The sequence below is a fragment of the Lycium ferocissimum genome, unplaced genomic scaffold, assembly GCF_029784015.1.
Source record: "Lycium ferocissimum isolate CSIRO_LF1 unplaced genomic scaffold, AGI_CSIRO_Lferr_CH_V1 ctg6624, whole genome shotgun sequence".
In the NCBI taxonomy this organism is placed as follows: Eukaryota; Viridiplantae; Streptophyta; class Magnoliopsida; order Solanales; family Solanaceae; genus Lycium; species Lycium ferocissimum.
Genome location: NW_026726433.1, coordinates 30,965 through 42,349, shown reverse-complemented (window position 1 = coordinate 42,349; position 11,385 = coordinate 30,965). Strand labels below are relative to the sequence as shown.

Genomic DNA, 11,385 nt, shown 5'->3' with positions numbered 1-11,385 from the left:
ACGTCTTACGTTATTTTTAAGGGATATTATGGAGGTGAAAGGCATATTGTAGAGGGGAGACAAGACAAGAGATAGAACGGCTCGACAGACATCGATCCTCAACTCTCTTTTATCTTTTTGTTGTAGTTTGTTAGTTCTTAGGATTGTGGTGCTTCATGAATGTTGTACTTTGATAATTTGAATTGATATTATTTGTGACCATTCATTCATTAATTGGCTTACTTACTCAATCTTTCTTTGATCATCTCTGTGATTGTGAACATAGAGGGACCATCTACAGATTTGGTCGAGCTTGACGGAGACTTGAATTGCATGATTGGAGGGGGGGACAGGGGGGGGGGGGGTAAAGCAAGTTCTAGACCAAGGAAGACTCCTGGCATGGATTAGCGCCTAGGATAGTCATATACCTACTCGCCTTGCTTAATCAAATACAAGAGGTGCAACTGTATTCTTATTACTTGTGATCATAGACATACAAGAGTTACAGTAGTTTGAATATGTCAGACATGAACCCTAGAGTAATATCAACCCTATGATTAGTAAACTAGATTAATAATAAGCAAATTCTCATGGATAAGGTAGGGGTAAGGTCTGCGTACACTCTACCCTCCCCAGATCCCACTTGTGGGATTACACTGGGTATGTTGTTGTTGTAAATTCTCATAGATAACTCGATAGACTGTTAGCTAACCCTAGAGCATTACATCCCCTTGAACTCTCCTCGTTTTATTTACTTGTTTTTATATTGTCATTGCAGTATTAGTTTATTATAATCACATCTTAAAATCGCTTGAATAGATAATTTGTAATAGTTTTATTTAGTTAATTTTTAATCACAAGGCCTCGTTAGGAACGATACTGTAGTTATTACTTTATTACTTGTCAACCACGTACACTTGCATGAGCGTTGGACCTGACCAGACACGCAGATTATAATGATCAAATGCTGGTTTCTTTATGCTTAAGAACTTGCTTATAAAGATAAATAAGATATTAACTAAGAACAAACTATATAGCAATAGAGCAAAAGAGTAAAGAAGTATTAAGTTGTGCCCGACGAAGCTATCAACCAGTGGACCGGAAAAGTAAGTACTTGCTTGCTTGTTACAAAGTATGCGCTTATGCAGTAGTGATGATAAAAATCAAATGAGTTACAAGTAATGGACAGGAGAGTACTTATAGTCTAACCCTAAGTAACGTCTTGCGTGTATTCAACCCCTCATAATGATCATTATTTATCCATTGAAGTCGTTTAGTACGTGGTATGTAAAAACCTAAAGTGAATCCCAGCCGTATTTCCTGGGATTGGTTATCTGGTGAAGATTTTCGTAACTAGACACCGACGATCTACCGGGTGCTTGGCTCCAGATCGAAGCTAATAGACACTGAAGTATTGGATCAGGAGTGAGCTGGAATCGTGCCCGGAAGATGATACTTGAGCATGACCCCGAGCTATGACCGGAGTTATTCTTGCTGAGTTGGATCTGACTAGATTCAAATTTCCACGTTTCGTTCACATGTCGAATCCGCATTTTGACTAATACAACGTGGGACCGAGGGAGTAATAGATGGTTCAACTAGAACGCTGTATAAGGTCTTCCGATATAATGAGTGTGGTTGGACCACACGAATAGCCTATCTCTTTTAAATATTGTATGACTTCTACTTTAATATACTTTACCTGAAAAATGATATTCCTTCCAGTTTAAGATTTTGACGTTTATTTAAAATAAAAATTAATAGCATTAATTATAAAGAAATTTAACTAAATTACCTCTATATCTTCCCTTAGTAAGTAAGTAATGATTATATGTCTTCTTGGAATAGTAAAAGTGGTATGTAAAAAAAATCCTTCTTGCTTTTCTAAAGTAATAATAGATTTGTTTTAGCTCAAGTGATAGAAAGAAAGGATCTGAGAAAGTATTATTTAAGCGTCATATGAATTTTAGGAAGGTTTGCTCTATTGCCTTTAGAGTATGGAAGGAAAGGAAACATACCATAAGACGATAAAATTACACTTGAAGGAAACACTATTCTGAAATAATTAACGTATTATTAAATGCATTAGAAGGTTACCATAAAGTTGTCTTAATATTACTTTTCCCAAATTCATCCCCCAAATCACACATTGCTTATTTCACCCTAAGTAAGTGTCACACCCTAACCTTATCAGGGTGTGATGGGCACCCGACCCCACATCCGGAGCCGAGCGAACCCACAGACTCTTATTACGCACATAAAAAATTTTCAAATAAAGATAAAATGCAAGGTATAACTTTCAGAAATAATTCTTTTCGTTGCTTTCAAATTACAAAAAATTAAATAGTCAAGCAAAACCAATCACATATGACGTATCGGCTGATGGGGCCGCTACGAGGCCGACAACCAACACCCACGACGCTATGCAAAGTCTCTAACACGGATCCGAGAATCACAACGACAAACTCGGACTCGGCGGCACTCCGGGAAAATGGAGCTTGCCGTCTCCCCGGGAACATCTTCTGTAATAACTTCAGCTCCTATGGGAGTACCTGCGCGGCATGAAACGCGCCCCGAAGAAAGGGGTCGATGCGGAATATGTCGAGTATGTAAAGCATGCAATACGGAAAACGAACCTTAACCGAAACGGACGAAATAACGGGTAAGTACACTACTCGGTATACCGGACGCTTACCTTTCGGACACAATCCATACATACGCAGTCTCATATGCACGAGAAGAGGTACGGAAAGTAAGTGGGTTAACCAGAGTACCAAAATACTTAGTTTGCAATCACAGATCGCATGTCCGAAGAGGTGCAGAAAATACAAAACTCACGGGTGATGTCACACGTCAGACGGAGTACAGAACATACCGATTGTTCAGATAGGGTTATGTATCGGACGGAGTCCGTACGTACAGAATACTCAGATGACTTCTTATACCGGACAGAACACAGAACGTACAGAATATTCAGATGAGGTCATGTATCGGACGGAATATCGAACATACAGAATATTCAGATTGTACCATCTAACGGACAAACTACAGAACATACAGAATGTTTAGATACTGACATGTATCGGACAGAGTACAGAATGCACGGAATGCTCAGATGATATTATATACCGCATATGCATAAAACGTGTCCCGGCCCTCTGATAAGGGACTCGGTGAATAGGATCATATATAGCAGACTCATATGTCATATATGCAAATAACGTGTCCCGACCCTTTGTTAAGGGACTCGTGTAATGTAGAATCATGCGGTCGGATTACGTCGTGCCAAATATACATAACGTGTCCCGACCCTCTCTTTGCGGGTCTCGGTGGATAATATCAAATGCCATCCTGCCGCCATCCCCATATCATCACAAACATACACGGATAACGTGTCCCGGCCCGCCGATGAGGGACTCGGTGAATAATGCGAGAGAAGAGCACGATAACATGTCACGGCCGGGACTCGGTGAATCGAAATCGTACCGTCGAGTACGCACGAGAACATAACATGCCCTGGCCCGGGACTCAGTGAACAGATGCATTGAGCCTTGCACGAGCAGAGTCGTGAGAAACCATATGCATATAAATCCAGACTCGATGGATACGCACACTTACCAACATATGAAGATCCAGAAGCAAGTTTCAGGTCCTTCCGGATTAGCATCAGAAAGTTGTGGACATTTGAAGCGCAGAAACCTCTTCGGACTTTTCAAGCGATCCAGGATCGTGTATGAAGAACATTAAAGCTCACGGAAGGACGTTCATATCAAAATACTTGTATCGAATACTTATATCACAACGTTCATATCCGAATACTTATATCAGAATTTCTATTTCAGAATATTTGCATCAAAGTGCTTATATCAGAATATTCATATCAGGTCATTCGTGTCGAAGTGTTTATATCCGGATAGTCAAACCAAAATGCTCACATCCAAGTTACCAGATACTTATATTAAATTCAGAACGAAAGTCAAAGGTTTCCTTAGTTATCTTACGGACATAAGGTCAATAGAACGATCACTTAGGTCTCGGGGAAAGTGGGGTAACGAACATAAAAACATGGTCATTATATCTCATTAGACTATTCTCGAAGATTTCAAGGCATTCCACTTTCGTTTTCAAAAGTTACGGACGTTTGGACATTTCTTTACAATAAAGCATAAGTTAGTTCAATTCTATTGAATGAATAGTAACTAAATTCAACCTCGGACTTCTAGAATTGGAGTAGCCCCCGAAGCACGTATTCAAGCTTATTACATCTAGGACATGCCAAAGAAAGAAAGGGTAAGCCTTACATACCTTTTGGATGTCTTACGCTCGTCCAATCTCGAATCCCGTTTCGCTCAGAATTTGCAAATGGTCATGCTTACCAATTGTCAATAGTGGACTTTTTGGCTTTCAAATCTTCAATCCCTCACTTGTTTACAAAAATCTAGGCAGCATCTCCCCTGTAAATTCAACACCCCGAGAATATGGCTCGGCCCAAACATCAACAACAGCAACACAACAGTACCAATAACATCATCAATCAATACGAAACATATTCCAACATAAATAGTCTTCCTTTCTACATAACATAACAACTTCTACTCCAACTTCATATTCCCGATCACTATCGACATTTCCATATTCTTTAACTAATTTAAGACTATTCCAACATTATTCAATAGCATTCCAAACAGTGCTCAAGGATTCAAACAATCTCGCCAACACCATATTCCATCCGAAGCTTCTACAAATGCCACAAACAACAAAGTCGCATTGTTTTCTTCCAAGTTCATTAATAACAACCATAACCCACATTTTAGAATTCTACTTCCATAGTTACATAAAAACTATACTACAATCTTATAATTTTCCCATAATGACATACAACCAATTTCCATGCAACCATGAACCATTAGCCTTCCATTTACACCACAAAGATCACAACGACACAACTAACACATTAAACAAAAATTAGCTCATCTTCCTTCACCACCCACCCCACCACACACACACAATATATATATACATATGGATGATTCCCGTTCATTCTTCACCCTACCATGATCACACCATACTAACTAAACCTTAATTCAACACCTAAACATAACACAACACACATATGCTTCACACGGCCAAATTTCACACTTATGGTCTCAATTCCAACTTACTATATTTCATGAATTTCCTTTGTTTTAGCATACTACAACATACATACCACCTTTATAACACATAAAACACAATTGATTCTTACCTTTCTTCAACCTTCCAACTTAGCTAAAGTGATGATTTTTCAACAACGGATGATTCTCTTGCTCAACGAGCATACCACGTTGTAGAGGACCCTTGAATTAGTAGGAATACATGAAGAGAAAAATTTTTGAAGCAAGATTTCATAAGGTTCTTTTTTTCATCTTCATGGCCGAATAGGCCATGGTCTTTTTCTCCTTCTTTCTTTGTTTTCTCTCTTTTTTTTTTCTCTCCTCTTTCTTGAATGAAAAGGCAACTCATATATATATATATATTGGTATCTCCAAGCATGTGAGGGGCACATGCCCTCTCTAGAATTTTCTTGAAATTTTTTGTTAAAGGATGACTTATCTTTTCTTTTGTCATCTTTTCTCTCTTTATTTAATTCCCCTCCTTTCCCTTTTTGTCACATGGCCAATATGGCCTTTTTGGAATTTTCATGAAACTTGGGTGAAATTCCCATTTTGCCCCTCGACTTTTCTCAATATTACGATTTTGCCCCTAGCCTTTCCGCATTATTTTCATAACCCATTTTGCAAATTTCTCTTTTTGCCCTTGACCTCCCACAATATTCCCGTACTAATAATAGTCATAAATTATATTTATAACAACTCGTACATCAAAATGTTTTTTTGAAAATGATCTCGTCCTTAACTTCCCACAACGACTTCGAAATATCCATACGTACAAAGTACGGGCTATAACAGTAAGATTACGTCACCCCCTGTTATCGGCTATATTTGACAGAGAAGAACCATTTTTCTTTGTAATTATTCCATTGAACTATTATTTCTTTCTGTCTTATTTTATGTGACCACATATATAGAATCCGTGACTTTTGTAGGACAAAAAAAAAAAAGTTGAACCAAACTAACGCAAAAAAAAAAAAAAACATGACTAGGGTTCACGCACTAATTTAGTGCGTGAAAGGATCAAACTGTAAAAATAAAAGTTTGGCCTTCACGCACAAAATTCGTGCGTGAAGGAGCCCAACAAAAGTCGGCCCCCTCCTTCCCCACCACGACCTGCACCTTTCCAACCCAAAAAACCCGCCATTGAAGCTCCATTTCAGTGGTCCCCAACCCCCCCCCCCCCAAAATGTCTTTTTCGTATTGTTTTTCAACCCGAAAGTTAATATTCTTGTATATTGAAGTGTAGGAACAAGTTTCTAAGGTTAGATTTTGGAATAGAGCGACGCAGAGCTCATTTTGAAAACTCAAAAAAACCTTCAATCTAGGTATTTCACTACGAATTTTTTATTACATTGCTAAATATATTATTACCCTAAGCATGATCATTGTGTAACTATGGTGGATTTGGAAAAGACTCCCGTTTTTGCGCATTTTTTTTGTGCATTTTTGGGCAGTCCGTAAGAACTGTTGGGACTGCCTTTTTTTTAAAAAAAAAAAATTATTTATTGTTAATTAGTTAATTATTTATTAATTGTTTATTTAGTATTTGTTAATTGTTCGATTAGCGACTTAAGTATTTATTAATTGTTAGACTAACTATTTCAATTGTTAGACTAGCTAATTATTTATTTAGTTTTTGTTAAGCCAATTGTTTATTTGCTAATAATTTCTTAATTGTTTCATTAGTTAATTAATTGTTTATTTGTTAAATATACGATAATAATTTATTAATTTTTTGATTAGTTAGTTAATTGTTTATTTATTAAATATATGATAATAACTTGTTAATTATTTGATTAGTTAGTTAATTGTTTATTTATTAATTATTTATACTAATTGTTTGCTAACTAATTGTTAATTATTTGACTTATTAATTATTAATCTTTATATTTTAGGATTGAAAACCCTTAGTTTAGGATTGATAACCCGTAGTTTAGGATTGAAAACCCTTAATATAATTTTCGATAAAAGATTACATAACTAATATTACTTGTTAATGATTGATTTAAAATACGTAAAACAGATGGGTCACCACAATCCTTAATAAAATTTTCGATAAAAGATTACATAACTAATACTACTCATTAATGATTGATTTAAAATGCGTAAAATAGATGGATCACCACAATCCTTAATAAAATTTTCGATAAAAGATTACATAACTAATGCTACCCGTTAATGATTAATTTAAAATGCGTAAAACAGATGGATCACCACCCTCTTGATCTGGGGCCTTTCGACCGAGAGTTACTGTATCTTCAGCCCGAGCATAGGTCGCAACATATATGGACATCCGACCTACGCACTCGAGGCTCGAAGTCCGTACCGGTTAGGGGACTCAACATGGGAGATCTTAGCTGCTCGCCCCCCATATCCTCGTGTCCTGGATATACTACGTCGGGGTGGTATCTACCGGTGCGTCGAAGTTGGTCGGTACAACACGATAGGTGGCTAGTGATGGCCTTGATTAGCAGGTGGTGACCGGAGACGCACACATTTCATCTCCGCACCGGTAAGGCTACCATTACCCTTCAGGATGTGGAGGTCATTTATGGGCTACAGGTTGATGGACGCCCATTGTATATTGAGGACCCTCATGTGCTGCCGCCTTACCGGGATGAGTTGACTAGGCTCACCGATTTTGCGGCTCTGGATGGTCATATTTCCGGCCAGAGTCGGCTTTTGTTGTCGGCCCTTTATGCTCACTTGCGCCTCACAGACATGCGCAAAGATCCGATTGAGAGGACACGCCTCGATGATGTTGACCGACGTGCGCGTCTATACCTGCTCATCATATTCGGGGCCATCCTGTTCCCGAACACTTCGGGTTCGCATGTGAGCTTGAGGTATCTTCGGTATATCGACGATCTCGCCGAGATAGGATGTTATAGTTGGGGCGCTGCTGTGCTGGGTTATATGTATCGAGGATTCTGTCGATGTTCTAGGGGCACGAGGGTAGAGGTCCCTGCATTTTGCTCGCTCCTTCAGGTAATATATTTAAGTGTATGTATTTAGACACAAAATATATTTTTTAAAACGACGACTGATAAAATATTTTTTAAATAACTATATCAGATATGGGTGTGGACTAGGTTGAGACCTTTTCAGCCCATACCAGCTCAGCCTCCCGCTGACTATCTTACTGTGCCGATGCCATACGCGCGGAGATGATCGCAAGGCATACGCCGTGCGGAGACACACCACAGTCTTCTCCCGTTTAGGGATCAGCTAGACCGCATGACGGCGCAGACGGTATATTCATATTTTGGATCCATACGCTAGACCACATAGCCACTATTTTAGTCTTTTATTATTAACTAGTTCAATTATTTCTACAGGCTTTTATATGGACGCCGTATGATCATATTTTGGATGAGCAGCCGGCATTTTGTAGGGCTGGTCAGCACATGTGGATGTCGCGGTGTCCATTGATACATATGTATATCGTTGAGTATCACGCGCCCGACCGCGTGTTACGACAGTTTGGGTATGTACAGAATATACCCGCATCTACGGATTGGGAGCATGGCCACTATGTGAGGGATGAGCGTGCGGGCGTCCATGATGCATGGCGACTCCATATGCAGCACTAGGTCCAGAGTTGGGATGTGAGGATGACGAGCCTAGCGGTGGTCGGACATGACACTCCGATCCATGTGTACATGGAGTGGTACATGCGGATCGCTCGCATCATTATTGGCATCCCCTCTAGGCGTCGTCCAGATGGCCTAGGATATGTAGCTCTCGTAGGAGCGTATGAGGCGCTGGTAAATTTTATTAGTCTTAAACTTAAACCATCATCGTATGTACTACTTTACAAATTTATTCAATTGTTAATATTTGCAAACATATACTGGTACGGACCTTTCAGACGATGCGCTATGAGAGCACTGCCCGTACGGAGGCCCCCGAGACAGCAGAGTATGCAGCACGGATGATTGAGCTTGCCGAGACTGGTATGAGATAGGGACATGACTTTGAGCGTCTTCATGAGTGTGTTCCCGGTGCCCCACCTCGGGCAGCAGGTGGTCGTGGTCGCCGAGGAGCTGGTGGCCGTCGCAGAGGTGGTAGGGCTGGCAGAGGTGATGAGGCTCCGTCGGCTTCAGAGATCCCGCCGAGTTCTTACCGGCCGTCGACTACAGATATCCCATCGACTTCTTCTTCCCGGCCGTCGACTTCACAGACACCTCTGTATACGCCGGACCCTTTTTCAGATTATGTGCCCTGGCCTTTAGTTCCACATCTACCAGTTCATGATCCACAGGGTGAGCGGCCGGTTCGTGATCTACAGGGTGGCCTACATCTGGATTTCGACGACGCCATGTTCGAGGACTTCGTGTTTGATACGGCACCATCTGCATATTTTGCTCCGGGGGCCGCTCAGGAGCCCTCTCATCAGGCATCTCAGGAGGCCGTCGACACACAGGTTTGATTTTTACAATAAAATAAAATAATTTATTAATTAATTATTTATTTCAGGTTCAGTTTAGAATAAATCTAAACTAAATTGTTTATATATTATTTCAGGTTCATTCTTCTACGCCTGTGGACCCATCTCCTGCTCTATCTCCTGCTTCGGGGCCCACTCAGGAGACCGTTGAGGAGCCATCTCAGGAGCCCTCTCACCAGGCATCTCAGGAGGCCGTCGACACACAGGTTTGATTTTTACAATAAAATAAAATAATTTATTAATTAGTTGTTTATTTCATGTTTAGTTTAAAATAAATCTAAATTAAATTGTTTATATGTTATTTCAGGTTCATTCCTCTGCGCCTGTGGACGGGTCTCCTGATGAGATTGACGAGGAAGCATGTTATGAACCACTCCTACCGCCCACCGTCATCTCCCATAGGAAGCATGTTATGAACCGAGGTTCGGATCGAAAGAAGTGAAGGAAGGGAAGTAAGGATGATCATGCCATAGAACATGTACAGATTAAGAGGAGGAAGGGGGATGGAGATGATGGTGGTGGTGGTGGGGTTAGCCTTAGGCCTAGCCGTACTCTAAAGGCTCCCACATTTGGGACCTGAGATTGTGAATGTTGTAAATAAAGTGTAAATTTTATGCTAATATTATATATATTTTCTGTTAATATTTTCTTAATTATAATTAGTTATCTTAATAATAACTCGTGCGACGTATGGAAAAAAACGTGATTTTAATAGGTTAAAAAAAAAAGAAAGGCCTCTTTCACGCACAGAATCTGTGCGTGAAAGTACAAAAAGTTACACTTCCTTTCACGCACAGAAACTGTGCGTGAAATGTATGTTCCTTCTTTCACGCACTAATTTCGTGCGTGAAAAGACCAAACCTCCTACAGTTTGGTGTAAGTGTTGATTTGACAACACACCACGCATGACAATTTCAGGAATCTATGACACATAAAGGCTTGATTTGACAATACATTGCTACGTTATTTGATCATTTTAATACAACTTGTATTGCGCACCATTTTAATGCGCAATGTAAGTATTGATTTGACAACACACCACGCATGACAATTTCAGGAATCTATGACACATAAAGGTTTGATTTGACAATACATTGCTGCATTATTTGACCATTTTAATACGACTTGTATTGCGCACCATTTTAATGCGCAATGTAAGTGTTGATTTGACAACACACCACGCATGACAATTTCAGGAATCTATGACACATAAAGGCTTGATTTGACAATACATTTGCTGCGTTATTTGACCGTTTAATACGACTTGTATTGCGCACCATTTTAATGCGCAATGTAAGCGTTGATTTGACAACACACCACGCATGACAATTTCGAGAAATCTATGACACATAAAGGCTTGATTTGACAATACATTGCTTTTGCATTATTTGACCGTTTAATACGACTTGTATTGCGCACCATTTTAATGCGCAATGTAAGTGTTTATTTGACAACACACCACACATGACAATTTCAGGAATCTATTTAACATGAATGTTAGACGAGTGAAAAACTCATCAATTTCATAAGTCTAAGTCTTACAAGTCATTGAAAAAATAAATCAAACTTCATAGAAAAAATGTCTCAAAATGCTTCAACTGTTAGGGTTTCACTATTTTGCGATGGAGATATCGTTGAGGACAATTACTCCGCTCGTTATAGTATCAGACCAAAAGCCCATGTCAAATTTTCAACAACTTTAAATTATGAAACACTAGTCAGTTACATGCACAAAAGAATGAAAACTACACCCACTGAGTTTGGAATCTCACTAACTGGCAAATATCCACAAACAATATCAAA

At 39.4% G+C, this 11,385-nt stretch overlaps 1 protein-coding gene across 1 annotated transcript; it reads left to right on the top strand.

Annotated features, from left to right (window-relative positions):
* Window positions 1-8,991: 8,991 nt before the first annotated feature.
* On the top strand, window positions 8,992-10,138 carry LOC132045423 (uncharacterized). Its single transcript, XM_059436003.1, has 3 exons — window positions 8,992-9,558; window positions 9,660-9,788; window positions 9,890-10,138. The coding sequence occupies exons 1-3, from the start codon at window positions 9,454-9,456 to the stop codon at window positions 10,022-10,024; spliced, it is 369 nt and encodes a 122-aa protein (XP_059291986.1). The 5' UTR covers window positions 8,992-9,453; the 3' UTR covers window positions 10,025-10,138.
* The last annotated feature ends 1,247 nt before the right edge of the window (window positions 10,139-11,385 follow it).

Excerpts from the sequence above, each read along its gene's own strand:
- LOC132045423 (XM_059436003.1), top strand. The coding sequence starts at position 9,454 with ATGTTCGAGGACTTCGTGTTTGATACGGCACCATCTGCATATTTTGCT. Across the intron at positions 9,559-9,659 it reads AGGAGGCCGTCGACACACAG|GTTCATTCTTCTACGCCTGT; the intron begins GTTTGATTTTTA and ends ATATTATTTCAG. Across the intron at positions 9,789-9,889 it reads AGGAGGCCGTCGACACACAG|GTTCATTCCTCTGCGCCTGT; the intron begins GTTTGATTTTTA and ends ATGTTATTTCAG.